Below are 26,742 nucleotides of genomic sequence, written 5' to 3' on the forward strand. Positions count from 1 at the left end.
AGCTTTTTCGCAGGTATTAATTACACCTGCCCCTACCTGGTTTGTTGAAGGATGTCTGGGTGATGAGTGGAGGCTGGAGGAGGTGCCTCTAGAAATCGCCAGGCAGAAATTGTGGGTGAATATTAATTGAAACTCTTATCAGCCTTGTGTGTGCTTTGCTAAGGTGCTAGAAAACGACTCAGCTTTTCCTCCAGCTGCTCTCCTGTATGCGTGGTTTCCTTTTCTGTGTACATTCCAGGTTGCTGCAAGAGTTTACCCTTAATTTTGTATCCACAAAGAATTTCTTGTTCGGTAACTGTGGGTTTCCCCGTGGGGTTTTACAGTCGCAGCTCAGCGAGGGAAACCGTGTGTAACCATCGCAGGGAAGGGAGCCAGCGTGCGTTTCCTTTTATCTCGAACAGGTTTGACGTTTCACACGTCTCCTTCCAGCTCCTCTCCTTGCCGATTCGTGTGCCACCCTGCAGAGCACTGCTCCTTTCCCCAAAACGCTGATGTGAGGCTTGCTCTTCGGGGATAAAGGGGATTTTTAAATATTTATTATTTCTTATTTAAATGGAAATGGTTCTTGGAAGCCCTAAGCGTGCCCCACGAGAAGCTGCAGGCTGAACTGCACTGAGTCACAGCCTGCGAACTTGTGAGCCGGGACGTGAGCCGGATGCGTTGGGACCGGCCCGTCTCCGGAGACTTCTGGCTTCCTGGGACAGAGTGACAGCTCTTTAATCCGGCTTTACTAGGAAAAGCCTGCAACGCTCAATTCCCCTGAACGCTGGAAAAATTGCAATGCAATAGGTGGATTTGAGAGAGGTAGGCGAGGAGTGAAAAAAGAAGGGGGAAAAGAAATAAAGCCCACCCAAAGGGAAGCAGCGGAGTGAGGCTGTGCCCTTCCTGCCGGCAGCCACGTGGGACCACGGTGGCGAAACGCCGCTGAGCTGTGGGCACGTCGCCCGCGGAGCCCCTGCCTTTCCCAGGCACGAATCAAAGCTTCCCTGTGGGCACTGGGCAAATCCGCCACAAAATAGGTGTTTTCCCCACACAGAGTTGTTGCAGCCTCAGATAAGAGTCCGCAGAGGGGAGGCGGGAGGGGACGGTGGAGGGCGATGCTGGGCGGTGGAGCTGGCAATGGTTTTCGGTGTGCTGATGGTGCAGTCTTTCGTTGGGGGGGGGGGGAATTTTTAAGCTTTGCAGGAGGGAGTTTGGAGAAGCAAAGGAGAAATGTTTGCAGGTGACTTCTGCAAAATGTGGAGCTTAGCAAGTACGTGGTGCTTCTCTTTATATGTCGATCTCTCTCTCTCTCTGATGGATATATAGATATATCTTATTTTAACTTCCTAAACGTCCTTCCTGATGAGCAGCAGGAGCTGATCTCTTGGACCCAGCTGGACGTGGGCCATGTTCTGGGAATGTGGACGTACATCTGTCCTCTGGGGCAGAGGAGCGGCAACGGGAGAGCAAAGAGGTGTGCGGTGCAGGTCAGAGGGATGGCGTGGTTCATGCCAGGAAAAGAGGCTGCAGGTCCGGCTCGCTGCGGCTGGGCTCTCCTGGGGGTTTCGGGACCCAGCTCTCCTCTCGCTACATCAGCCCTTTCTCCCGGCCCCTGTTGCAAGCAGGTCGTGGGGACCAAACGGGTCACCGGCTGCCTCTCTTGACTTGGAAGCGTTGTTAGTGGTTAAGATTGAAGCTTTTCGGCTGGCCGCTGAGGTTTGTGTGTGGTAACAGGCTTTACATGGAGATAAGGATGAGCGGTGGCCTGAGGGGAATTGGACAGTCTCCATATTCCCTGGCTGCTCTCAGCCTGTGGTTTTCCTTTGTCTCATCCGAGGCTGGGGAGGCCTCCTGGCTCCCCCTTCACCTTGTGACGGGGTGGATTTTTCTCTCAGAAAAACTCAGTGGAGAAACTGAGGGCTCCAACTGGCTGTGTCTGCTTTGCAGCAGCTCTCTGGTGTGATGAGCCCTTTGCATTTGTGTCTTCCGCTCGGTTCCCTGGAGCGGGAAGGGGACAGGGCGAGAGAGGCAGGGAAAAGGGATGGTACCAAAGATGCACCAAAAAGAGCAAAGAATTGGTGTGGGACAGCAGGAGACATAGGGGAGCGTACCGCAGTGCTCGGCTGCTGCTTTCTGTAAGCCGCCGGATTGGCACCCTGCTCCGAAAGAAATAATCGAAGGTTTTCCCTGCTCCCGCACCCTGGAGATGCGGTGCCGGGTCACCGCTGGAGATGGGAGGTTTTTCTCTGAAGTTGTGCGGGCTTTGTCTGCCCGAGCCACGGCGGCATCCATGGGGTGTCCTGGGATGGTGGAGAAGCTCCTCTCTCCTGAGCCGTGCCTGGGTGCTCCCTGGGTTCCTCTGTCTCAGCTGGGGAGAGCGTCTTGGTATGGATGTAATTGGGGAAAAACACGGTAAAAATAGCAGATGAGCTTGTTGGGTCTGTTAGGCGTAAACGTGCGTGTCGGTTCAGGCAGGCAGAGCACGGAGTCGGTCCTGCCTGTGCCGTGCTGCGGCTGGCGACGACAGACAGACCTGTTCTGACTCCCAGATCCCCCCCAGCTGAGTTTGCAACATCTGCGGTGAGATAACAGACCTAAAGCATGTGAACTGGGCAGGCTTGGTCCCGAGTCACCGGCAAGCAAGAAACACCAGGCTGCAGGATGTCACCCTCCCGGTCCCGGAGGGTAATGTCACTGCGAACCACCGGAGTAGCTGCCTGCACCGTTCTTCAGCGCAGATGCTCGTCTCGAGAAAGTCCTGCCCGAAGTCTCCGGGCCAGGGAAGCACCTGGGTCAGTCTCTTGTTTCTGCCCCTCTCCTGGAGCAGGCGGCTGTGGACATCGAGGCCTTCCTTGGGTTTTTTTCCCCTCCATAAATTCCATTTTCATAGCAGGTGCCTGCTCTGTCTTACATCATTTGCAGAGATGAAATCACTCCATCCCTGCCCAAAATAAATTGGAGAGAGAATGGTAGAAAGCTAATTTTTTTTTTAAAGAATTGCATTAGAAGCAGAGAAGGAATACTTTGCTCTCTTGCCAGGTTTACGGAGTTTTGGGGACACCTGGAAGTACTTGAATTGCACCAGTTTGGATAGAAAAAAAGTGTCTATTGACTCTGGAGTTGAGTTACAGCTGGCAGTTGAAAAGTCAAATGATTCTTTTCTTTTCTCAGAAAGAAAAAAACCCAACTAACCGTGTGCCTCCTGTCAAGCTGCTCTGTTCAAAAAATGGTTTGAATTTTCTGTCCCATCAGGAAAATCACCAGCCGGTCACATCGATTCCAAACAGGTTTTATTTTTTCGTGGCTTTGCCTATGGGCTGAGAAGTCAAAGGGAGGAGCGTTGCTTTGGGGAGGGCTGGGTACCTGCTGGCAGGGAGATGGGCACAGATGACAGTGGCTCTGCCTCTTCCTTTTTCTCTGTTTTTGGGGCTTTTTTAGCATGTTTCTCTCTCTTTGCCTTCTCCTAACAATTAAGGCGTTGGGGCTGGGATTGCTTCCAGACCTTTGTCTCGTGGCGGCATGCCAGCGTCTGCAGCCGAGTTAGTGCAGCCCATGCTGGTCCCACGAGATGGCTTGTAGCCACGGGTTTCACGCTGGCCGTGCAGGCTGTGGGCTGGCCGGATGCATGTGCCACCCAGCTGCGTGGTTCCTGACGAGCTGTGGCTTGGGTTAATTACCCATCCCAAGCATTTTCCCACTGCCCTCAGCCTACCTTCGGTGCGTTCGCGTTGGCATTGCGCTGCAGCTGAGCTTTGAGGAGGTGCAGCCTCTGCCCCTGCTTTTTTTGGGAGAAAACCCAGTTGGAGGGATGGATGCAAAGGAGGCAGTCTCCAGCCCCGCGGAGGATACTTTGCCTGCACCCCGGCTTGGTGCCTGCTCCAAAGAGGTGCCCCTGTGACCGTAACCACCTTCACACTGGGGTTTTGCACAAGCTCTGGTGCAAAGCAGCCCAACTCTTGGCATGTACGTAGGGTGTCCTGTAACTTCAAAGCTGGTGCTTTTAAGCTTCCTAAAGGCAGCCTGGTCTCTGCTTGTGTGGGTTTCTCAGAGGGGAGCCCGTGTGCTCCATCGTCACAGGGCTGCAGGATAGCTAGCTGCCACCTGGGAACAAAACACAAAATCAAACGTTTTTTCCAGCCCTCGGGGTTATGCAGGTAACCTAAAAATACAGCTGGAATGTAACTGGGCGGTGACATCCTCCCGGAGCTGCCGGCAGAGCCGGCACGGCTCGCGGCGGCGTTATCTGGCCGGTGCACGGAGGCCGGGTGTGGCCCCAGAGGTGGCAGCGCGAATGTCGGCCTCTGGCTGTTGGTAGCTTTGGCTAACGTGCCCGTCCTCAAATCCCTTGCTGGGTACTAGGAGGTCGCACCCTTCTCCCTTGCATGGGTCTCCTCCTCACCCAGCCCTGGTGGCACCATCGGTGCCGTCTGGGGCTGGGTGACATCAGTGACATCCTGCTCTGCCGGAGGAGACGAGCCCTGCACGGTATCGGTGATTGATCATCCCCAAGCACCGTCCGAGGGGATGAGAAAGATGACCCTGTTACCTTTCCGATTGGATTCGGTTCAAAGGCTTTGTTTAAAAATAGAGCTGCCGCAGAGTTTCCAGGCTGCTGGTCCCGTGCGTGGCTCAGGCACGTGGGGCTTTCCCATGGGATGCGCACCTCGTACATGGAAAGGCAAGTGCATCCTGGGCTCGGGGCAGCGGCCGTGTTACAGCCTTGGCCGGGGAAACTGCTGCAATTCCCGGCCGGACAGTGAGGTGCAGTGGGCATCGGGCAACATGGCACTGGGGTGGGATGGCCAGCTGCTGCGTGGACTTTTCTCTGATCCGAGGGAAAGGGATATCCTGTGAAAATCGCCCCCTCCCCTGGTTGGGCAGTGACTCTTCTTTCAGGGCGGGTGAAACTGTTAATTTCTTGCTCAACCCCAAACGCACGCCTATAAAAAGCTCCTTGCCGACCCTAAACGGGGCATTCCTTTTTTGCCGCTCGTGGCAAAGCGGCTCTTCCCCGGTCCCCAGCTGCGATGGCAACCCAGCCTTAACCAGACCAGCCTTGGGGAAGGGTGGGGAGAGGGGCCCGGCATTGGCAGGGTGCTGTTTGAGCTCATTGCTGTTTTTAAGGGTGTGCTCTTCCACTTATTCAAGCCAGCCCACTGGCAGGAGGCTGCTGGGAGCGATGGGAACGTGGCTGCCATCCCACCGGACCCCCGCCTTGTCCCTGGCTCTGCCCCGGCGTACCTGGACCTGCAGCAAGTGCCTTTCTCCCCGTCGCAGGCTTTGCTCCCGTGGCTTCCCTCACCAGTTACGGGGTGATGTCCCAGCCCAGATGCGTGGGGAGGCTTCGTTAACGTCGGTGAAACACCCGATGCCTTTTGTTCCTCCGGGATTACCTGTAGTGTATAAAGGGCTGGGTGATTAATGTCAAATGGCGTACGTCTTTCAAGGCTGGGCAGTTCCTACGGTGTCGGCAAACTTTTGAAAGAGCTGCCAATGGTGAGACTTGAAAGGATGCTTGGGTTTGGTTTTGGTTTTTTGGTTTGGTGTTGTTTTTTTTTTTTTGAAGATGCTTTTGAGATGTCAGGAAGCTCTGCTTTACACCAACCCTTCTCCTCAGGCACTGAAACCCAACGGGACTAATTCAAAGGAAATCGTGTTTCCCATCCCACCTCCTGGGTTAGGGACTTTCTGCTCCAAAGCAGCACTGACTTTGTGGGTGTCTGTAAAGATCCTTGGAGCACCTTATGTCTTGGCCAGAGAATTAGCCGTCAAGCCAGAGCGTTAATGACAGGAGAATAACCCAGCATCGTTCTCCCCAGGAGTGCCGGGGACGGGTGCCAGTGGCTCTCGGTGCCGTCTGCGATAGCAGCTCCTGCGTCAGCATCCTTTATGTGCTGATGATCTGTGCCTGAAACTATACCCTGGGAGTGGAAATGCGCCTGAGAAAATATCTTCCGCAGTCCTTCTGGGGCTTATATAAACACTATTTAAAATTAGAGTCACTCATTATGTTGGTATGTGCATTTACCTTGACCTCTGACTTTTCTGCCTGCAAATGTGTATGGCCTGGCACAGCCTACAAGTTAGGGAATAGCTCAGGAGCAAACCAGAGGCATATTTGCTATAATTGGTTTAAGGTAAAGAAGCTGGTACAGTATCTCCCCTCCAGGCTGACAGGGAAATCAAAAACAAAACTGCAGCCCGTCAAAGCCGAGTCTGGCTTTGATCAGGAATGTCAGCGCTGGCTTCTGCCAGGCTGGTTTTGAGGGACAGGGGAAGAGCAGCGATACTTTGCCACGGCTTCTCTTGCACATGTTTGCAGAGAAATGAATGATTCCCCCCCCCCCCCCCCCATGCCTTTGTCTCTCTCCCTTGCTATTTACTGGCCAAATCCGTGCAGCGATTTATATTTTGCCACCAGAGATGCCGTCTCGGTTGTCACCCTGGAATAGCTGCTAAGCCGTGTGGCGATATTGTCATGGAACAATATTTCTACTATTTGTTGTGGTAATAGTTGTTAGTGGCAAAGCAATTAGCGCGTCACCTGCAGCACGAAGGAATGTGACCTGTTTCTGTCCCAGCACCCCCTCGGTGCCCGAAGCGGCGAGCGTGGGCTTCCCTCCGCTCTGATGAGTGGCTGATGCTGGGTGGCAGCAGGGCTGTCCTCGAGCAAGGGTCGCTCCGGTGGGATGCCTGGGGAAGGGGATGGAGGAGACCGGAGCGGGCTCTGCCTCTCTGCCTGCAGGCTGGGTTTGAATGATTTAATTTGTCGGAAGAAAACGCGTCCCACCAGGATGCACTGTAGCAATCCAGTGCTTCAGTGGCTCCCGGAGCTGGAGCTGGCTCCCCCCTAGTTTCCTGTTGACGTCATCTGCTATTTCACTGCTGCAGTTTTTACAACTGTTGAGCTTTCAAGGGTAATCGGAGCTGAGACCGGCCAACCTCAGCAGCTGCCGATGAGGGAACGCGGTGCTACCTTCCCCGTCTCCCCCCGCTTGCCTTCGCTGCTGCTTCCAGCCTCGCGGACCCCCGGGAGCTGGGGACGCTGGGCAAGGAGAGCTGCGTGAAGCCGGCGAGCGCTTCGGGCCATGCATTCCCACCGAAAATAATCATCGGTGCTTGCAAGAAGTGCTGTGTGCTGGATCCTGTGGGATTTTTTTTTTTCCCTTCCCTCCTCCAGCCCGCCCCCATCCCTCTCTTCTGCCAGGCGTGCCGGCGCTGTTCTTCATTTCTGGGAAACCATGGACAAGAAGCAAGGTAGATGTTGCAATTTCCAAAACACGTGGTGGGGGAGAGTGAAGGGCTGATTCTGGTGCTAAAAGGGGCTGTGTAACTTTTTTGGGTCAATCCATGCGGTTTTACTTCTTTCTCCTTGCTTGGGCGGGGGGTCGGTGTTTGCAGCTGTGGATCTATTTTTAAAGCACTGGAAACTTGCATGTTTTGTGTGGGGTTGAAACACTGGCATCTTGATTGTAAAAAAAAAAAAAATAAAATCTAGCATGGCTAAAGGAAAATATTCGGAGGGTAAAGCAAGCTCCTGGCTCCGGTTTTGGTTGCATTCCTGGGACGCAGGGTTTGCCAGCAGCTCTTGCGTGGTTGTCCCCTGCTAAAAAGCCTGTTGCGTTGGAAAGGTGGGCACCCACGGCGGCCCCGGCAGTCAGGAGCTCTGATTCAATGCAGGCTGACAGGTTGTTTTGGGGCTGCAAGGGGCTTTTTCTGAAGCGTGTTTTTTTCCTCCTCCTCGCTCACTTTTTTGCAGAAGTGGCGAGCGCGGGGCGGTGATGACCCGCAGGAGCCCCTCTCTGCAGCAGGACCTCGGCGGACCGATGAGTGACGGCTTTCGGCAGGTTGAGAGCCCTTTTTCCACTTCCACAGATAGATTTTTCCACTCTCGACAGTGGAAAATAGCACAAAGTGTGCCTGTGAGGAGCTGGCTCTCATGACCAAAGCAACCAAATTCCCCTCTCTGCTTTGCACCCTGCCTCTAATTTCTTTTTTTTTTTTTTTTCTTGATGCTTTTTTTATTCCAGCTTTTTCTTTGCAGGAGGGCTGGCATCCACCCTTCAGCCTTCTGCCCCATCCATGGCATTTGACTCTCCTCCTCGGGTCGAGGAGAACCGGGATGCATCCAAAACATTTTCCGCAGCGCTAACAAAGTGGCGCGGCTCTGGAAGCAGCCTCCCGTGCCGCAGCCGTCCCCAGGACTTCACCTGGGGCTGGAACCGGAGCCCTGGGGAGGCAGCGGAGAGGCTTAATTTCAAAGGTCGGCTCAGGCAAATAGTTTTATTTACAGTTCTTTAGATTGTCCTGTTCGTTTTTCTCCACCCACGCCAGCAGAGTGAGAAGGATAAACCTCCTGGGGAGAGGTGCAGCTTCATAGGACTGAAGTCGGTGGTGGCAAAGACGAGGATTCAGATGTTGAATTAAGCAGTTCCAGGAAATGTCTGTGTCAGTTCTTAGCTGGTGGAGGTTATAGCATGAGAAAAAAAATTGTTAGGCTTTCTTTTTTTTTTTTTCTTTAGGAGGAAATGGTTCCTTTCTTAGCATAAAGGATGCAGTTACGTGCCTGCAGCATCACGTGGGTTACAATCTCGTCCGCACCAGGAACTTCTGTCAGCTAATTTTCCCCTGCCTGGGTGTAAGGCACTGTGCCACATGCCCCCGCGGCCGGCAGCCCCTTCCGCTGCCCGGGGCACCGCACCGGCAGTGCCCCGCTGTCCCGCGTGCTCGGGGCTGGCAGCAGAGCCCTGGGGCTTGCAGGGGTAACCGGGACGTGTCCCCACATCGCCTCGTCCCGCTGCTGCCTTTTTGCTCACGTGGAGGGATGTCTAGAGGGGAGCTGTGTTGCTCTGTGCTTGCAGCCACCCCTCTTGCAAGAGCCCGGTGCCCTGGGAAACTAGTGTGTTTCCAGGATTTTCAGGTGACAGAAACCATTCTTCACGTTATAGCAATTCCTCCTGCACTGACCCTGCCGGGATCCCAAATGTGCGAGAGACAGTGCCGAGGCCTCGCTGGTGAGAAGGAGCTGGCAGCAGCTGTCTGCGGGGGCTAAAAGCTGCCCGGGGATGTACTTGGGACAGAAAGGCTTGAATTGCAAGGTCTTGTCATGCTCATCCCACTACTACTTTTTGTTCCTCCCATTTTATTTTTCTCCCCCCCCCCTCCCCCCGCTCCCTGTCCTTCCTCCCACCCTCATTTACCCTCAAAACAGTGTGTGGGCTTTCCCTGGGGGGCTGCAGAGGCTCGGCAAGGAGGAGGTCACCTCCCAGGGGCTGATGCAGCCAGCTCTGGGGCTTGCAGCAGGCAAGGGGGCTATCACTGGGCTGTGCAATAGCGGGGAGGCAGTGCCGTGCCCCCTCTCACATCGGGGCTCTGCCTGCCCTGAGCAGGCTGTGCAGGGCTTCAGGGCAGGACTGCTTGTCTCTTTTTCTTTTTTTTTTGGTGGTTGTTTTTTTTTTTTTTTTTCCTTTCCGGGCTGTGCTCAAGGGGAAGTGGTGCCTGCCCACTCAACCTCTGCCCAGCTGGACCCATGCTGCCAGCAGCGGGAGAAGCTTGCAACAAGAAGCAAGAATTCAGACCAGCTTGCAGGGTGCTGGAAAGCTTGTGGCAAGTTTTGGGAGAGCCATAACAGGCAAATCCAATCTCCCCCTCAGCTCCCCCGGCTGCAGGGTAGCATCGGGGCTGATTTTATTCCTGCAGGCATGGGCTGAGCTGGGTTTTCCATTGGCGTGGGTGGCCCAGCCAGAGCCTGGGAGTGGTGGCAGAATACCTCCGGTTTAATCGGTGCTTTTTCAGGTTGGAGCTAGGAAATGCATTTTGGGGCTAGGTGCCTACAGGGTGGGAAGGGAATTGTCGCTGACCCTGGCGGTATGATGCTGGGCAGTGAAGGGCAGCGGTTTGGGGGTACAGGGAAGCAGGCTGATGTGCAGGACCCCCGTTATAGCAGAGGTCACAGGGGATGACTGATGCACAGAGACGTTAAATGACTCTCCTGTACGGTGCAGGGAGTTTGTAACGGGGAATCTCCCCATCCCTCGCTGCCCCTTTAACCTGCGCTTGCAAATCCTCCTGCCTGCGAGCTTGGGCTCCACCGAACAAAGCACCCCATTGATTCCCGACCCTGGGTGCTCCCAGCTCCCTCTGGCCTGGCTCTTGCAGCCAGGGCTAAGGAAGGGCTGACGCCGCAGCCTGCGGGACGCCTGGCTCGGGGAGCGTGTGGACCCTGCTCCTGCTGCGTGAGTCACCGTGCTGCGGCCGGCGCTGCCAGAGGAGCTGGCGGCACAGAAGGCGCTTTGTGCCGGCTGCGGGATTACTATGGCAATTGGGGAGAGGGAGAGCAAACAGATCGAGCAAAACGCCAGCTGGGATGGGGGGTGTTTCAGGGCTTTGTGTAGAGGTCTGGCTGGTAACTGCCTGGGGGGGCTGCTTGCAAACCGCAGTCTGCATTTTGGAGCAGGTCACGGAGGAGAAACGCTCGGTGCAAGGCTCCTGGTCGGCAGCAAGCTAAATCCATCCCCCTGGATGGGATGGCATGGGATGTGTGCCCACAGTGAGCTCCGCAACTAGTCCCAACTTGGGTGCAGAAGGACTCTGGGGACCCCAGTTTTGAGGTTCTGTGGTTGGCCTCCCGTGCTGAGTAGTGAGAGGCTGGGTGCGGGAAGGGGAGGCATTTCTGAACCCTTGGATGGCATCTTTCCTTTGGCTCCGTTTTGCGTTTGCTCTTGTTGCTCAACCAGGTATTTTGCAAAGTGTCATCCGTGGGCATGCTGGGCCCCTGGTAGTCCCCCTTCCAGCCCTGCTGGGTGGGCAATGGGGAAGGGAAACTTTTCAGGCTCGTGAATTAGAAGCTGTGATCGCCGGGACATGGTCAGGTATCCAGAGATGGTTTCCAGCCAAGCAGGATCGGTTTGGGAACTGCGCTGGTCCCAGACCGTATGGTCCGGCTCTGATGCAGGAAAGGTGACGGATAAGATGGGGATATGGACTGATCCGTGCTGCTTCCTTCAGCAGGGAGGGATGCTGCTGGTCCTTGCAGTTGGGACCTTTGCAGTATCTTGCAGACCAGCTTTCACCTGCAGCCTCAGCGAGGTTTGCATTTGGGGAAGGACAGGACTGGAAAAGTGGGTTTCAGGCACCCATCTCAGCTGAAGCATCTGGAGCTGGTGGGGGACAGGGATGGGGACGGGGGCTGTCTGTGCTAGGAACATGCTGGACATGTATCGTCCTTCTGTCTCGCCGCTGCTGCGGGAGCTCTCGCACGGTGCTGCGTCTCCTGCTGAAATCCCAGCTCCTCGCCTCTCCCCTCCCTTCCCCGCAGCCTTTGGAGTGCTGGACTTTGTCCGCACGCCTGTTCCCGGGAGCCAGGCAGGTAGGAACCGTTTTGAAGGGCTGTCCAAGGCCACGCCGAGCCGTCTGCTCCCAGCCTGATGCCTGGAGCACACCTTGCTGTTCGTGCTTTTTAACGCATCTTCCAGGTCTGTGCGGGCAGAAGCGCCTTTAGCTGCAAAGCGCAGCTGCCCCCTTGTCTCTCTCGGAGAGGATCAGGACTTCGATGCTCTCAGCTGTATCGCTTCGGCCCCTCGTGGTCTGTTTATTTTCCCAGCGAGCTGGGGTAGATGGGTGAGCTGTTTGCTGATGGAGGAATAGCTGGGGCTTCAGTGAGCAGCCTGGGGTCCCTGGCACCGCAGCGAGCTGATTCTTAGCCCTGCGCAGGTCTCTTCTGCCCATTGCTGCCCGCTGGCCCCCCGTGCTGGTTATCTCTTGTCCTTGTAGTTTCATCTGCAAGTATTTGGCCTGCCCTGGACCTGCCCGAACCCCGTTTCCCTCCGCAGCGGTGGGTTATGTTATCTCAATGCTGTTTGGAGTTGGGGAGGAGCGGGAAGAGAGCATCCTCTCGCCAGTCACTCCCAATGGGGTCACGCCTTGTCTGGCGGGGTCTCAGCCTCCGCAAGCCTGGGTTTGTGGCCAAGCCTGGGCCGGTTCACTACTGGCTCTTATAGTCAGCTCCTGTCTGGTTTCCTTTCGTTGTGTGTGGGGTGTCCCCTCTCCTGCTGGGACTAACTCCTTGGTTTTGCATGAGGTCTGATGGCCGTCACCCTCCGTGCCAGGTCCGACCCACGCTGCAGAACGGGTCTGGCTCTTCCCAAGAAGGCCTGGGTGGAGGCCGGGGGGCTGTGGGGCAAGGAGGAGCCGGACAGGGAGCGTTTTTGGGAGCCCTGTGCATCACTAATGGCGTGGGGACCTCTTGTGGCTGGAGAAACGGGGATCTGGCCAGGCTTGGCTGGGCTGGGCTCCGGCAGCCTGTCTGCCTCCGTCTGCCTGCGGCGCAGCCGGGAGGGCTCTCCTTGGGCCGTGCGTGGGACCTGAGGGACGCAGGGTTGGTACCCGGTGGGTCTGGAGCGTGAAGGCTGAGCTGGCGTCTCCATTTTCTCTTTCAGATTCCAAAGGATCCTTGGAGCCGCACAAACCGGGTAAGTGCCCGGCAGAAATCGGAGCTTTAACCCGTCTGCTGAACATCAGCAATTAAAATCTCCAAAGAGAGGGGACTGTTAATGGCCATGAAGGGTAAAGAGTACTTTTGGGGTGTCTGAGGAACACTGCAAGGCAGTGCTTGGCTGCGAGACTTGGAAAATGGTCTCTGTCAGTGCACCCCTGGGTATTTCTGCGGGCAAGTGCTCGACAGGGACATTGAGACCCCGTTGTGCTTCTGGCTCTTGCCTGAAATTGTGAGCAAATGGTCATGAGCACTGTGACCTTCTTCTCATCTTGCCATAGCTGCACAGTATAGGGGATCCAGGCCCTGCCTCCCCTACCCGGTGGCTGCAGGCAAGAGGATGCTCGAAGGAAGAAAAGTAAAAATGCCCGTTGCTCACATGTGCATCTTCTCTTCCAGTGAAAAGCAAGAAGAAACGGGAGCTGAGGATAACATGTCCCCCCATCAAACAGCCCGTTGCCAACACAACGTAAGTGTCTCTGCTGCTTAAAGCCAGCCGGCGGTTCTCCAGAGCCGGATTCAGCACCGTCGCAAGGGGAATGGCCCGTGAAGACTTCACAAAATCAGCACAGTTAATTTTTTTTCTCTTAAGCTCTGGCTTACGGGCAATGAGAAGGAATTACATACGTATGCACATGTGCGTGCAGACACACGCACAGCGTGTGTCTCTCTGGGAGGTGCCTGTTTGATTTGAAATGACTGAAAGGCAAAGGCTAGGAGACTGCTGGGAGACTCTCTTCAGTCTTTCTGCCCTGGCTGTGCTGATGCCAAAGGGCAAACACATGGTGGAGAGAGCAAATCTGCCCGAGGGAACAAGAGGGGAAGGTTTTTAGTGCAGGGGAAGAGAAGAGGTGGTGGCAGCTGGACCACGGCAGGAGCAGGAGGGTGAGGGTTGGGGGATGCTCTGCGTGGCAGGGCATCCTCCCCCTGACCTGTGCGTCAGAGCTAGTTTGAGTTGTTTGCAGCTCCTCGCCGTGGTGCGAGGAGGACACGGGCATCTTGTGTTGTTGTGCTGCTTGGTGCCGGGGGCTGGTGCCCAGCAGTATCTCAGGGCACTGGAATTTCTCTCTGCCCTGTTTGCTTTGTGTGGCTGATGCTTGTTATGCTGTGCGGGAGAGCCCAGGGTAGCGGCGCTTGGTTTGACGAAGAGCAGACAGCTAAAATTCCTCTTCTGTGGTGCTCTTCCAAAACACCTTGGGCTGCGTCTCCACCGCTGAGCCTTGTTTGCTCCAGAAACCCTTTCTAGAGACCCTCCCAGCTCCAGGAGAGAAGTGAAATCCCCGAAGGGGAAATACCACTACCGAAAACCCCAGGTAGATAGAGCGGATCTGCCAGAATGAGAGGCAGGGGAACTCCCCCATTAATGCTGTGCAGCCTAGCATGCACACGCCGAGCCCTGCATGCAACAGCCGCCTCCTTCCCCCTTGGGTGCATCTGTCTCTGCTCCCGTCGGTGTTTGAATTTCCTCTGGAGTTTGTGGGGCGCTTGCACGTCCAGAGCACTCACGTAAAAGCTGTGCAAGCTATCCACAACTCCTTTTCTTTGTGCTTTTCAAGCTGCAGTGCAAATATTTGCGCAGTGCCAGGCTTTTGCTGTGAGCCTGAAGTACTTCCTTGAAGCCAGAGGTTGCTGTACTGCTGGGATGGGAATTGGGAGGCTAAACCCCTTGGGCAATCTCCACTCTTAGAAGGTCCCAGGGGATGGGGAGAGCAGAGAAGCGAGGCATGAGGGACAAAATGCTCATGTTGGCTCTAAAAGTACCATGCTGCCCGTAATGGGAAGTGGGCAGCAATGAGGAAAAAAAAAAGCCATAAAGGAAGACTTTCACCTGCACGGTGTTGTGCAAAGCGTGACGCCGAAGTGCTGCCTGCTCTGCCTGCCACGCTGCCTGAAAGAGGCCTGCGAGTGTACACAAATGACTCACGGGTGAGGAATTACCTGTTGTTCCCTCGGCGTGCGTTTCGGGCTACGTGGCTGTCCTGTTACAACACCTGCCTGTCAAAACATGACAGCTGAGCTGCTCTGCCACAGAAACGTCTCATCCCGTCGGTCTCGGTTCCTTGGGCTCCTGAGCAGGGATGGTTTCGTAGCCGGTTGGTTTGATGCATGTCTCACCTAGCTGACTCTCTGGGGTTCTCGCTGGCTGCGTGCAGCGAGTGCCTCGTGGGTGTGGGCTGAGGAGTTACTGGCACGATTAAAGCATTTGTGAATGTTTGGAGGGGGCTGGTTCAAACCCACGACAGCAAGGCACAGTGGAAAGCAGCGGCTGAAAGTGCTCGAAGGAACGTGAAACCTGGCTCTGGCCAAGAGGGTTAACAAAGCTGGGCTTTCTCCTGACTCTCTCTCTTCTCTTGCAGGCCCCCGAGGAACTTGGACTCCAGAGCATTCATTACCATTGGAGATAAAGTACGTGTCGATGTGGTTTATTTTTTGCTTGCTTCCAATTTTGTTTGCCCCTTGTATGGGGAGTTTTATGGATCGTGCCTGAGAACCTGTCAAATCATATCTTGAGATTCCGTGAGAAGGACAGTGCCATCCTTGTGCAGCCTCGTGGGATGCATCTTCGCAGGGATGAGACATCCCACAGCAGGACCCTTCCCCTGTGGAGCAATGGGGTGTCTGTGTATTTAGAGCAGTGACTGTTGGGGAGCTGAACGTGTCACCCTGCCTGCAGGAGGGCTCGTCTCTGAGCCTGTGCGCTTGCTGGCTGGTCTCTCCTGCCCGCGGGCGGTCCCTGCAAGGCGGCTGGGTGTCAAAGGCTGGGTGTGCGGTTTTCTCCATAGTGGGAGATCACGGTGGTCCCTTGACAGCCCCACCGGCCACCTCGGTCTGAATGCATGGACCCAGCCCATCCACCCTAAAGCAGCGTGGCCTCACTGCGCTCTCTGACTGCCCCAGACAAAGTCCCCTTCATGCTGCTGACCCGCAGGGCTGCGTTACTGCCTGAGGCCCAGGAGAAGCTGGGCACAAAGCTTCTCTCTGGCTCTCCAAAGCCTTTCCTAGTGACCTGATGAAAAACACTGCTAGAAATAGCCACTGTCTCTCTTTTATTTCATTCTCTTGTTACGGGCTCTCCTGGGGCTGCAGAAGGCTGTTTGCAAATGAGCTAAAAATACCATGCATTGGATCAGCCCTATATCTAGCTGCTTACCTTCCAGGCTGGGGGCAGCTCAGCTGATGAGATCTGGGCCCCTCGGCCTTGGTGCAAGATTTTAGGGTTAGGGGGCAGATAAGAGAGCGGAGAGGAGAGGAAGCTTTGGCTGCATCTAGGGAACAACCCCGCTGCCTGTGTCATTTTCTGGCCATTGTGTCCTGTGTATTAATAGCTCGGGGAGAGATGCTCTCTAACAGCCTGGGCACGGCGTGTGCAACGGGAGAGTGCTGTAGCTCAGCAAAAGCTCTCTAGGCTCGCTTCCTTCCCTGCTCTGCCTGCACCAGTGTTTCCAGGAGGGGTCTGGTCCAGGTATTTTTGGAGCGAGGCAATGTGGGATGGAGGAAGAGGGCTTGGGCAGAAGGCCAGCTTTGGGCCGTGGGAGTGGATGGTGACCTCGGGTCCATCGGATCCATGCAGGTGATGCCCTGCGTCCCCACTACCGGCTCAAACCCCCCAGGGCACGGGGTGAGCGATGCCGGGGTGGGGAGTGCCGGCTCTGTTGGTGCATCACCTTTGATGCTGGGCAGGGCGATGCTGGTTCCTGGAGTGTGCTGGGAACCGCCAGCTTCTGGGGAAGCCTTAGGGTAAATGCCAGGAAAAAAAAAAAAAAAAAAAAAAAAAAGAAACAATAACCTGGAACAACTGCAAAACACGTGTCCTGCAGAGCACGACCATGTCCTTCCTGGAGGCCCCTGCAGGAGCTGCGAGCCTGCACTGCTCCTCTGCCAGCTGCCCGGGGCGGCAGGGTGGGGGCTTGGATGTGTCCCCATTACCCCGCTCTCCTCATTTCTGGATCCACCGTCCTGCCCAGGAAAGGGCCGGCACCTTCCTGTGCTGGGCAGTGCATAGCTCAGCGCTGAGCTCAAGCACAGATCTCTCTTGCTCCCTGCCTCGGCCGCCTGCCAGGCACATCTGGCTCAAATAAACGGAGCCGGGGCTGCCGGGAAGGTCCGGCGGACCTGGTCGCTGCTGGCCTTGCCGTGGCCAGCGCCGAGGGGAGCTTGCTGGCCAGGAGCCCGGCAGCCACCTCTCTCAGCTTGCCTCCTTAATGCCAAAGGCTGTTTCCTTTCCGCTCTGGGCGTAGCTCGCAGGCACGGTATCCGGCGCTGTGCCGTGGATGTTTCCCACCCTCGCTGCCTTTGTGGCTACTGGGGCAATTTGGCATCCTGGTATTATATTTTTGTTCCCTGAGACCAGAGGAAAACTGGAGGCTGGATAAAGCCTGGCTAAAAGAAGGCCTGTGACTTACTAGGAGCGATGAACTCAGTGTCTAAAAATAACCCATGTCTCACTCAAAGAGTTTGTGCCCTGCCCAGCAGAGCAGGCAATTACAGGGTAACACGTCTTTAGGGAAACTTGTTCGTGGGTTGCGCAGGAGCTCGCTGGCTCCCTGCTGCGTGGGACGCTCGCTTGTCTGAGCACTGGTGATGGTTTTTTCCAGCTTGAAGCGAGACTCACGTAGTTGCACTCGCCTGAGCTCCTTTGTTGGTGCTAACTCACGTTTTAACCTTGCCGACTGCTTTCTGATGGTGGGAAAAAGTACCGAAAGCAGGTAAAACCCATTTGAACTCCCCGATAATTAGGAATTGAGTTGCTGGGTTGCTGCGTGCACCATCCCATCGAAGAGAGGCTTTGCACAGGGCAGAGGTGTTATTAGACACGTAGGTGTGTTTGTGAGCGATGCTCTCTTGGGGTGCAAGGCGAGGTGGGGGATTCCCTGCCGTGCACGGGGATTTGGAGCTGCGGCAGAGGCTCCTGACTGCTGCCCGTGTTGGCACGGGAGCTGTTAAAATCCTGCAAGTAGTTCAGCAACCGCAGAAATACCCTTGTGTGGGTAATCCCGAGCAGGCAGAGAGGCACCAGCCTTTGGTGCCCTTTCCAGTGGCAGCGTGCCCTGGCTTAAAGAATGAAAGTCCTGATCTCTAGCTGCAGAGGGGGAATTAAATGAGCCCTGGTGAGTATGGGGTGAGAGGGTTTGGGCTCTGGTTCAACAGAGCAAAAAATATACCCATCTTCTCTAAGCGTGGTGCCTCTGGTATGTATAGGAGCTGGTGGGGTCCTGTAGGTACCATCGGGAAGTGCTCTGCATGAACGAGCTGCAAGTGTTGGAGCTCTGCTGATGTCCTTGGTGATAAGCATGCCTGTGTCTGATTTTTGTCTCTCTTCTTAAAGAACTTCGAGGTGGAAGCTGATGACCTGGTGGCAATTTCGGAGCTGGGCCGTGGAGCCTACGGCGTGGTGGAGAAAGTCCGGCATGCGCAGAGCGGCACCATCATGGCCGTGAAGGTGAGGACAGCTGCTTGCTGAGGGAGATGGAGGTCAGGACGTGCAGCTCCAAGGGAGCGGAGAGACTGCTGAACTCCACCGGTCGCAGCAAAATGGGGAGAGGCTTGTCTCAGTTTGGCAGCCTCTGGTATCTGTAGCGTGGCTTGGCTGTTGGAGGGTCTGTGCTGATACCAGCTGGACACGGTGGGGTTGATCAGCAGGCTCTGAAAGCCAGGCTTGGTGCCTGCAGTTAGGCAGTGCAAGGTTTGGATGTCAGAGTGCCCATCCAGGCTTCTGGCCTGATCCTGCATCTGCTGAAGAGCTTGCCAAGGGTTTGTCATTCATTAAGGTGCTGTCTGGAAGAGGGAATCTGGGCATCTTCCTGGGTACTACTGGCCACAAAAAAAAGCCCAAAACACTTGCCCTGGCCTCAGAACCGCAGGTCCTCTGAGTCAGCCCAGGGGATAATGGTGTTATCCCACCTACATCAAACCCCTCTTCTTTCATATTTGTCTCAGAGGATTCGAGCGACTGTGAACACTCAGGAGCAGAAGAGGTTATTGATGGACTTGGACATCTCCATGAGGACAGTTGACTGCTTCTACACAGTCACCTTCTACGGAGCCCTCTTCCGTGAGGTACTGAGCCGATGGATGGCTGGTGGGCTGCGTGGCACCTGGGGCCCCTGCGATTGCGCTGAAGGCACTAAACTGTCCCAAACCACCTCTGCATTCTTCAGTGCAGCTGGGTTGTTTGAGATGCTGCCATGACTTAAAGTCAAAGGCTTGCCTCCATCAGGCAGCGTTGAGCAGGTCCGGTTCCTCACTTCCATGGCGAGTGCCTAAGCACGTTGTCCGTGGCCCGGACCGGCTTTGGGGCAGACCCTCAAAGGGAGCCATCGCAGATAGTTTTGGTGGTACCTGGACGTCTGAGCCCATCGCTATCCAGCGTGGAGCCCGTGTACTGGTGGTGTGGGCAACAGCGGCTGCGCAGCAGGGACCTTGGCTTGCCCCGTGTGGAAGGGGCAGTGTCTGTTTGTCCATCCGTCCCCACCTCTCCCTTCAGCTCCCAGGGATTTCCAGGGAATTCCCTCTCAGCTGCTTTCTCTCCATCTGCAGGGCGACGTGTGGATCTGCATGGAACTCATGGACACCTCCCTAGATAAATTCTACAAGAAAGTACTGGAGAAGAAGAAAACCATCCCTGAAGACATTTTAGGGAAAATGGCTGTGTCTGTGAGTGCCTCTTGGCTTCTTATGTGATTTTGTGCATCCCCTGAGCCCGTTGGAGGTCTCTGTTTATGCCCACGGTGTGGTGTGTTTGCAGTGGAAGGCTGGTGCTGCGTGTGATTAACGGATACTCTTTCGCTGTGTTCGTTCTCAGATTGTACGAGCTCTGGAGCATCTGCACAGTAAACTGTCCGTAATCCATAGAGGTAGGTGCTGGGTGGGGTTAGCGTGATGTGGCTGGAGATCTAGCCTTGAAATAAGTTATGTGAGGACTCCTTCCCAGGTGATGCGTGGTGTCTGCTTCTGGGATGCCTACGGTGGGGTCTAGTGGTACTTGGGACCATGGTGGACAGATCTAGATGCTCAAGGCCTATTCCTGAGATGTAGCCTTCATGCATCTGCTTGCGTGATGCTGTTCTCATCTTCCTTTCCAGATGAAGGGTTGAATATAATAACTGAATTCCTCACTACCTATATTTTCATGGGCATCTCTAGCTCTCTTGGAGTAGAGATGCATCAAAGGCAGCTCTTGGAGCCAAAACCCCCTAGCCTTCCTGGCTGGGTAGTTCTGGCAAGGTGAGGGCTGAAGGAGACCTTGCAAATCAGAGATGGGAATTGTAACACTCAGGTCCTGTTCTTCATCCTGGTATAGTTCCTTGTGTAGTTGTGGACAGATAATGATGGGCATGAGACAAGCTGTCCTGAGAACTTGGTAGAGTTGAGCTTTTACGGCTGTGTTGGGCACATAAATCTCTCCTAAGGAGCTGGGCATTAACTCCTCAACATTTTATTTCAACCTTTTGACCTGCCTCTTTAGAGAGGAGGCCTGTTCTGCCTGGAGAGGCATGGTTATAGTTCGTGAACAACTTTTACTGAAATAGAAGACTGGTGGGGTTTTGTCTCCCTTCCCTTGTGTTAGGGCCTGCCTGCTCCCCTCCCAGGTCGGTGGGGAGTTTCCCGTCTTGTCTCAGGCTCTGCAAAGGCCCAATCTGCCCTCTCATGTTCTCTCTCTTAGATGTGAAACCTTCCAACGTGCTGATCAACAAGGAGGGACACGTGAAAATGTGCGATTTTGGGATCAGCGGCTACTTGGTGGACTCCGTTGCGAAGACCATGGATGCCGGCTGCAAACCATACATGGCTGTAAGTGTGCTCGTGTGGGGCCGGAGCTGGCAGCCTTCAGCTGCCTTCAGCCTTTACTCGAAGAGGCTGCTGCTTAGAAATCAGTCTTGGTTCACCTGTGTCCTGAGATAGAAACCACTTCAGAGTGCTCTGGGCTTCCTGACTCAGCAGAGTCCTCCAAGGACGGGATTACCCTCCCTGTAAGCCCTGCTGTGTGTGTTAATCCCGCAGCAGACTCTTCCTCTGCCACCTTCCATTTGCAGAAGGGTAAAAGACTGGCTGGTGCTGGTTGTGGTGGTTGGAAGGGCTGCTCCTTGTTGGCTAGAAAATGCTGAGGCTTTTCTTGGCAGGATCATTTAACTTCATCCTCTCAAGGCAGTATGAATTTCCCTTTACCATCCGTGGCATCTGTGTGGGTAGCTTGTGCTCCTGGGGCAGGGATCATGCTGCAGGGGTAGTACAAGTCTCGCTCAGGAGCTGGAGGGCAGAGTTTATGTGGGTTGTGTGGAGCAATCAGTGCTAGATTTAACCTCAGACCCTGCCTCCATGGGGACGTGAGCCAGGGGAATCCACCCAACCTGAGTTTTGAGCCAGGGATTTGCTCTGTGGGGTTTGCACTGGGAAAACGAGATAGAGTCGTAATATCTTCCATTTTGCTGTTACAGCCAGAAAGAATAAACCCCGAGCTGAACCAGAAGGGCTACAACGTGAAGTCGGATGTCTGGAGTCTGGGGATCACAATGGTAACACCGAGGGCTTGGACTGGCACCCTGCAGCCCTGGGGTTGGGATGGGGTCTGTACTGGCAGGGCTCTAACTTTGCCGTGAGCGGTGGTATCTGGCGGCTTCACCCCTGGGTGGGTGCCCACCAAACGGGGCTAAATTTTGAGCGTGATAGCTTGGGGCATGAGATGAATTACCCAGGGCACAGGGTGGTGCTGCTGCCCCGTGCACACGGGGGTACCTCACCCCGGGGCGAGGTAGCTGTGAGCCGGGGCGTGCGGCCAGCATTGCCACCACTGCTGCAGCTCTTGCCAAGTCGGCTGGCAAGCTTGCCAGGAGGTAATCCATCTTCTACCCCTTCTCTTTCCTCCTCTCCCTTCTTGCATGTTCCTGCTGGATCCTGGGGGATACACAAAGGCCTGTTATCCCCACGTGGTTCCCTTGTGCCCCTCCATTTGGTTTCACAGAGCTACTTGTGTACAATGCCAGCTCCAAATAGCTCCAGTTAGCTCTGAGCCGTGTCGGTGTGGATGGCAGACTCCCAGGGGGCAATATCTGGATGACGGTGGGCTTCGTCGGGCATCCAAGAGTCTGGCTTTTAATTGTTCTGCAGTTCCCCATGCGCTGGCTGGAGAGGTAGTCAGTGGAGCAGGGTTTGCTGCAACTGGGTCACAGCCTTCCTGCGTGCACCCCGCTCCCGTGTTAGCAAAGCCTTGCAGGAGGATCGGGGCGAGTTGGCCTGCCCTGCTGCAGCGCGGGGTGCTGTGCATGCTTTGCAGCAAGTCCTGCCTGCAGGGTAGCTCAGAGCAGCCAACAGGAAGGGGAAATACTTTCAGTTCCAAAATCGCAGCTGCTCAGGATGGTTTATCTACCTCTTGCAAGAAACGGATCTTGCAGAAAGCAGCTGAAATCTTCTGGCGCCAGAGGACAAAGGAAATCCCAGCTGTTGGCTCGAAGGGGATGCCGCCTGGGAACGCGCCTCTCGCTTTCCAGGAGACTGTCTTTCTGCGGGTAGATTATTTTCAGGAATTTTTCCTGTGCCCCGTTGGCTGTCGCTTGTCTTGGATGCTGGCATCCCTGTCTTTGTGTGCGCTGCTCAGATCTCTTGGTAAATATTCCCTCTTCCCCAGCTAGTTTTGTCCACAGTGCCAAACCCAAGCCCCTCTCCTTGGTGTCCCCGTGCCAGAGCAGAGCTGGGCTGGCTGGCTGGAAATGTAGTCAGCTCCGGGTTTCCTCCCGAGATGCAGGAAGCTGTGGGATGGGAGATTGCGTGAACGATGAAATCTCTCAACCTTTCCAAAGCTGGATGGGAGAGGGGAACCTTGCTGAAAGCCTGCCAGCCTGCAGCTGAACGGAGCCCCAACCTGTTTGACTCCCTCTAATGTCTTCCTCCTGGGCTGGCTTCCTGGGTTTTTTTTATTTTTGAAGGGGTTTGATTGATTTCAGACCAGCCGGTTTTAGGGCCATTGAGTTGCAGGGCTAATCCAGGCCTTTCCGGGCCGGTGGCTTCATTCAGTTTTCCAGCAGCAGGAGCTGAGCTCCCTACGCCTGAGCCAGAGGCATGCAGGGGTCCCTGGCTCTGCCCTGTGTCCTTTCAGGTTTCTCATTCCTCCCATTCCATCCCATCCCGTCCCACCCTGCCAGGCAGGTCTGGAGGTTCTGCTGCCTGTCTCGAGATGGGAGCCGACCCTTGGCACGAGGTGGCTGCCCAAGAGCTGTGATGGGCTTTTTCCTGCTCGAATGGGTGACAGAGCAGAGGTGACTTGTAGGAAGGACTCAGTAATGGAGGTGGTTTGGCAAAGATCTTCCTAAGTGATGTTCAAGCACTTAGTTTTTCTTGGGTTTGTGGATTTTTTTTTTTTTTTGTGTGTGTCTAGCTCATTACAGTACTAGTCTGAAGCCTAGGGGCTGGCTTATGGAGAGCAAAGCGCTTTGGAAGCTAGTGCAGAAACAGTGTGATGTTATTATTATCTTTTTAAATAGTCCCATTTTACATATCTTTGGTGGCTTCCTGTAAATGCATTAATATGCTGAGCCAGCCTCAAAAGGAAGTATTTTTGGCCTCTGGGTCTTTGTATTTAAAAAAAAAAAAAAAAAAAAAAGAAAATGTGGTATGACCCAAATTGAAAATGGTTTGTAAGGAAAGAGGTTTTTCATTTTGAGTCCGAGCTGGCTGCAGAGGCTGAGGTAGGCAGGCTGCGTGGGGTTGCGCTCGTCCTGGTGTCTCACGTCGGGCTGTCTCCATCCCCAGATCGAACTGGCCATTCTTCGCTTCCCGTATGAGTCCTGGGGGACCCCCTTCCAACAGCTCAAGCAAGTGGTGGAGGAGCCTTCGCCCCAGCTACCCACCGATCGCTTCTCCAAGGAGTTTGTGGACTTCACGGCGCAGTGGTGAGTCTCTGGCAGGGACTGGTGGCTTCTCCCAGCCTTGCTGAAGAGGAGCCCTGGTCCGTGAGGGTTGGAGCAAAGCGTGGGGCTGGGTTTGTCATCCTTTTGGAGCCCATTTCTCCTCACCTTGCTGTACCGAGGCTGGTGCTCGGCCACGGCAGGAAGCGCTGCCCGAACTGGTTTTGCTCTCCGCCTGACTCATCCAGGCTGGTTAGAAGGCGCAGAAGTTTCTCTTCCCCTTTTGCCATCGTTGCTGCTGAAATTTTGGTGGTTTCTGGCAAAGCGGCAATGAAATGAGAACGAACCCCTGGCTGCGTCTGGGTGCCTGTGGGTGAAAGCTGATTTGTGGTTTTGTGGGTACTGCGTACGGTAGCTGCTCCCCTCGGCCTGTCCCTCTGCTCCCTGTGTGCTGCTTGGAGCTGCCAGGCAGGGGTGAGCCCACCGAGGCAAGGCTCGAACGAGCCTTGAGATGATCTGCCCACCCTACAGGTGGTGGGAAACCATCTCCTCTCCTCCCCGTTTGTTCTGGTCTGTGCGGACAAGCGAGGCTGTGCGGGGCAGACTGCAGCGAGCTGCTTGCCTTGTGCTTTTTGTGGCAAAACACCATGAGTTGGCCTTTCCCAGTTACCTGCCTGGCCGCTTTGCTGGTGGTTCAAACCTGCTTGGCCAAGGAGGGAGAGGAATGGGTGCTGCCCATAAGAAGGTTGTCATGTTGGGTGGGAAGGGGAGATCCCTTGTGATAGACCACATAAAGCAAAAAAAAAAAAAAAAAAAAAAAAAAAAAAGATCCTACAGCCTTTCTCTCCCATTTTTTGTCCTCCAGCTTAAGGAAGAACCCTGCTGAGCGAATGAACTATTTAGAACTTATGGTGAGTGTGAAGCCATTTCTGCTGGTCTTTATCGCAACGCGTTTCAAAAGTCAAATGAATGGTCCAGCAGGTCCTAGGAAAATGGGACAACAGGATGTGTGGGTCACTTTTCAGGCACGGAGTGGGATGGGTGTCATTTGTCTAAGGTGGAAGGGTGTGTTGATTTCATGGGTGTTAAGGTCAGGGTTTCTAGGTGTTTTCTTCCTCTGTCGTATCTGTTCTTGGCGAGTTTAGACCTCAAATGGTGGTAGTACAGCTGCCGAGGTGGGCTGTCCCACTGGGGTTGAACCTAGAAATGCCAAACCTGAAAGCGTTAGTTAATTGTTAAGCTAAAGGATGGCGTCCGTGGGAGCCTGGGGAGGAGGTTGGTGTCCACCTCTCCCCCAGCACCTTGCCAGCTGCCTGACATCCCCCAGGGACTGCTCTTGGGCTTGTCTGTCCTTGGGTGTCAGCTGATGTTGTCTTTGGTCTTCTTGGCAGGAACACCCGTTCTTTACCTTGCACGACACCAAAGAGACTGACATGGCCTCCTTTGTGACAGAGATCCTCGGGGAAGACTCCTAACTCAAACCTCACGGCTTCGTGCAGTCCCCTCCATCCTGGCTTCCCCGCAGAAGAGCGAACGAGGACTCAAGTTTAATGGTGGTTTGCACAAATCGCACTTCCCCAACCCACGGGTATCTCTGGCCCCATCTGGCCTCGCAATCTCTTTTCTCTTTGCCCTGTAAATGAAATCCCCCAGGATGAGCCTTTTGAAGCCAACACCTTTCCAACTAAGCCACGGAGACCGAAGGCTCGGGAGTTCCCTGCTGATGCCAGCGTATTCCTCCTGGGGAGAGGACCGTGCCCATGGCACCTGAGCGGGGCCAGGGCAGAGGGTGCCAGAGGGCATCTCCCCTCCCCAGCAGCCTGGTGCGCAGCACAGGGAGTTTGTGGTTCTTTGCTGCCTGGGGAAGGCAGAGAGAAAAAATGCTGCTGCGCTTGCCCCACTCTTCCCCCCTGCCTGCCCAAAGCCCCTTCCCCAGAGTCTGGTCTTGCTCACCTTCCCTTTGTGCCTGGCTCTCTGTCCCCAGGCGCCTACGCAGCTTTTTAGGGGGCTGTGGGGCTCCCTGGGCATGCCACTGTTCACACCAGAGGCTGTTTGAATGCCTGGCTCAACATGTTTGATGACCCTTCGAGGCAGCACCCTCCTTCAATCGATACGCCGCTCCCTTGAGGGGAAAAAAGAAGCATTTTTCGACGAGCCCACCTTGACGCAAGCTGCGACCCACGCTCTCCCCACGCCTGCCCAGGGGACTTCATCCAGCACCCAGTGCTCCCTTCCCCACGTGGGCACAAGGTGACGGAGACGAGCAGGTCCCCGGGCGCTGCCTCTCTCCCCTCCAGCCCTGGGCTGGGAGGACGCATCCCCTCTCCGGGCATCTAATGCCTTCCGCAGCCCCTGCCTCCGCCTTCCCTGGCTCCTGGAGAAGACGTTGCTCCATCTCCCTTCCACCCTGGAGCTCACGTAAGACCTCGCACTGTGACACCCGCTCGTTTCGGAGGCTGTACTTGCATCCCTCGTGTCCCAAACTGCCTTCGAACCCTCCAGCTGCCTGCCGAGGTGTCAGCCGAGATCGAAACCCCAGTGACTCGCACGGGGGCTGCCGACAGTTGTACATTTTATGTCTATATATAATGGACTTTGTAACATGTTTCCTAGTTTTAATCTAACTTGCTATAAATTAAAGCCCTTCTGTGTGGGAGGAGGGAGGAGCAGTTCCTTCTCTGCTAACAAATCCACTGTGAAAACCTGATGTGTTTCCCCACTCTCCCAGCCTGAGCACTCTGCAAGGAGCTACGGGAGCAAAAGGGATTTCTGTTTTCTACTGTATATGATCACGGGATAAACGCACCGGCTGTGGATTTTGTTGTTTTTTTTAATAGATTGAGTTTTCAGAGGGATTTTTTTTTTTCTTTTCTAATATATATTTGTGTGTGTGTATGTGTGTGCCCTATATATATTATATATTTTTTAAATCAATGATGAATGTGTGAACGTCTATGTGGCCAGCAGATTTAGTGAAATGGCTAGCATTTTTCTGCCTAAATTTGGGGTGGTGGGGAAGGGGTCACTAGAAGACACCCTGGCCTAAGACTTTTTTTTTTTTTTTTTTTTTTTTTTAAAAAAAAGCATCTATTTTTTAACTGAATCTTTTAAAAATGTTTTTCCTGAAATTCATGCCCTGGAGGTCTGGATTTCAGGGTTCATTTCCAGCATTTGGGGTCCCCCACCCAATGAAGAACGATGTCCCCTTAAATTCAGGGCTCCCCGCTCCCGCGGCCCGGGGTTTGAAGCGGCGCTGGGGACCCCGTGCCCGGGAACAGGGCTGCTCCAGGCCGGGCTGCGTGACGCCATCGATTTCTGTGAGCGGCTGCTGGGGGAAGCTGTGCCGGGGCATCGTGCGGCAGCGCTTTTCCCCCCGTCACCACTCTCATCCCCTTCCCCGAGTTGACAAACCCCAAGGAAACCAGCCCG

General features: G+C 54.8%; 1 protein-coding gene across 2 annotated transcripts in view; it reads left to right on the forward strand.

Moving 5' to 3' along the window:
* MAP2K3 (mitogen-activated protein kinase kinase 3) overlaps positions 1–26,379 on the forward strand; it is a 34,416-nt gene extending 8,037 nt beyond the window's left edge. Inside the window, exons 1-13 of one of the 2 annotated variants that reach the window (XM_075514766.1) lie at positions 6,935–7,239; positions 12,420–12,452; positions 12,875–12,944; positions 14,833–14,881; positions 17,802–17,915; positions 18,413–18,532; positions 19,013–19,129; positions 19,278–19,329; positions 20,139–20,266; positions 20,911–20,988; positions 23,219–23,358; positions 24,179–24,224; positions 24,705–26,379. In XM_075514766.1, coding sequence (XP_075370881.1) covers positions 7,224–7,239; positions 12,420–12,452; positions 12,875–12,944; positions 14,833–14,881; positions 17,802–17,915; positions 18,413–18,532; positions 19,013–19,129; positions 19,278–19,329; positions 20,139–20,266; positions 20,911–20,988; positions 23,219–23,358; positions 24,179–24,224; positions 24,705–24,788 — 1,047 coding nt within the window. In that variant the 5' untranslated portion in view covers positions 6,935–7,223 and the 3' untranslated portion in view covers positions 24,789–26,379. Of the gene's footprint in view, positions 1–6,934; positions 7,240–12,419; positions 12,453–12,874; positions 12,945–14,832; positions 14,882–17,801; positions 17,916–18,412; positions 18,533–19,012; positions 19,130–19,277; positions 19,330–20,138; positions 20,267–20,910; positions 20,989–23,218; positions 23,359–24,178; positions 24,225–24,704 lie in introns of those variants that run through there. The other variant, XM_075514765.1, reaches the window with a different exon arrangement.
* The last annotated feature ends 363 nt before the right edge of the window (positions 26,380–26,742 follow it).

The sequence above is a fragment of the Mycteria americana genome, chromosome 12 (assembly GCF_035582795.1).
Source record: "Mycteria americana isolate JAX WOST 10 ecotype Jacksonville Zoo and Gardens chromosome 12, USCA_MyAme_1.0, whole genome shotgun sequence".
Taxonomy (NCBI): Eukaryota; Metazoa; Chordata; class Aves; order Ciconiiformes; family Ciconiidae; genus Mycteria; species Mycteria americana.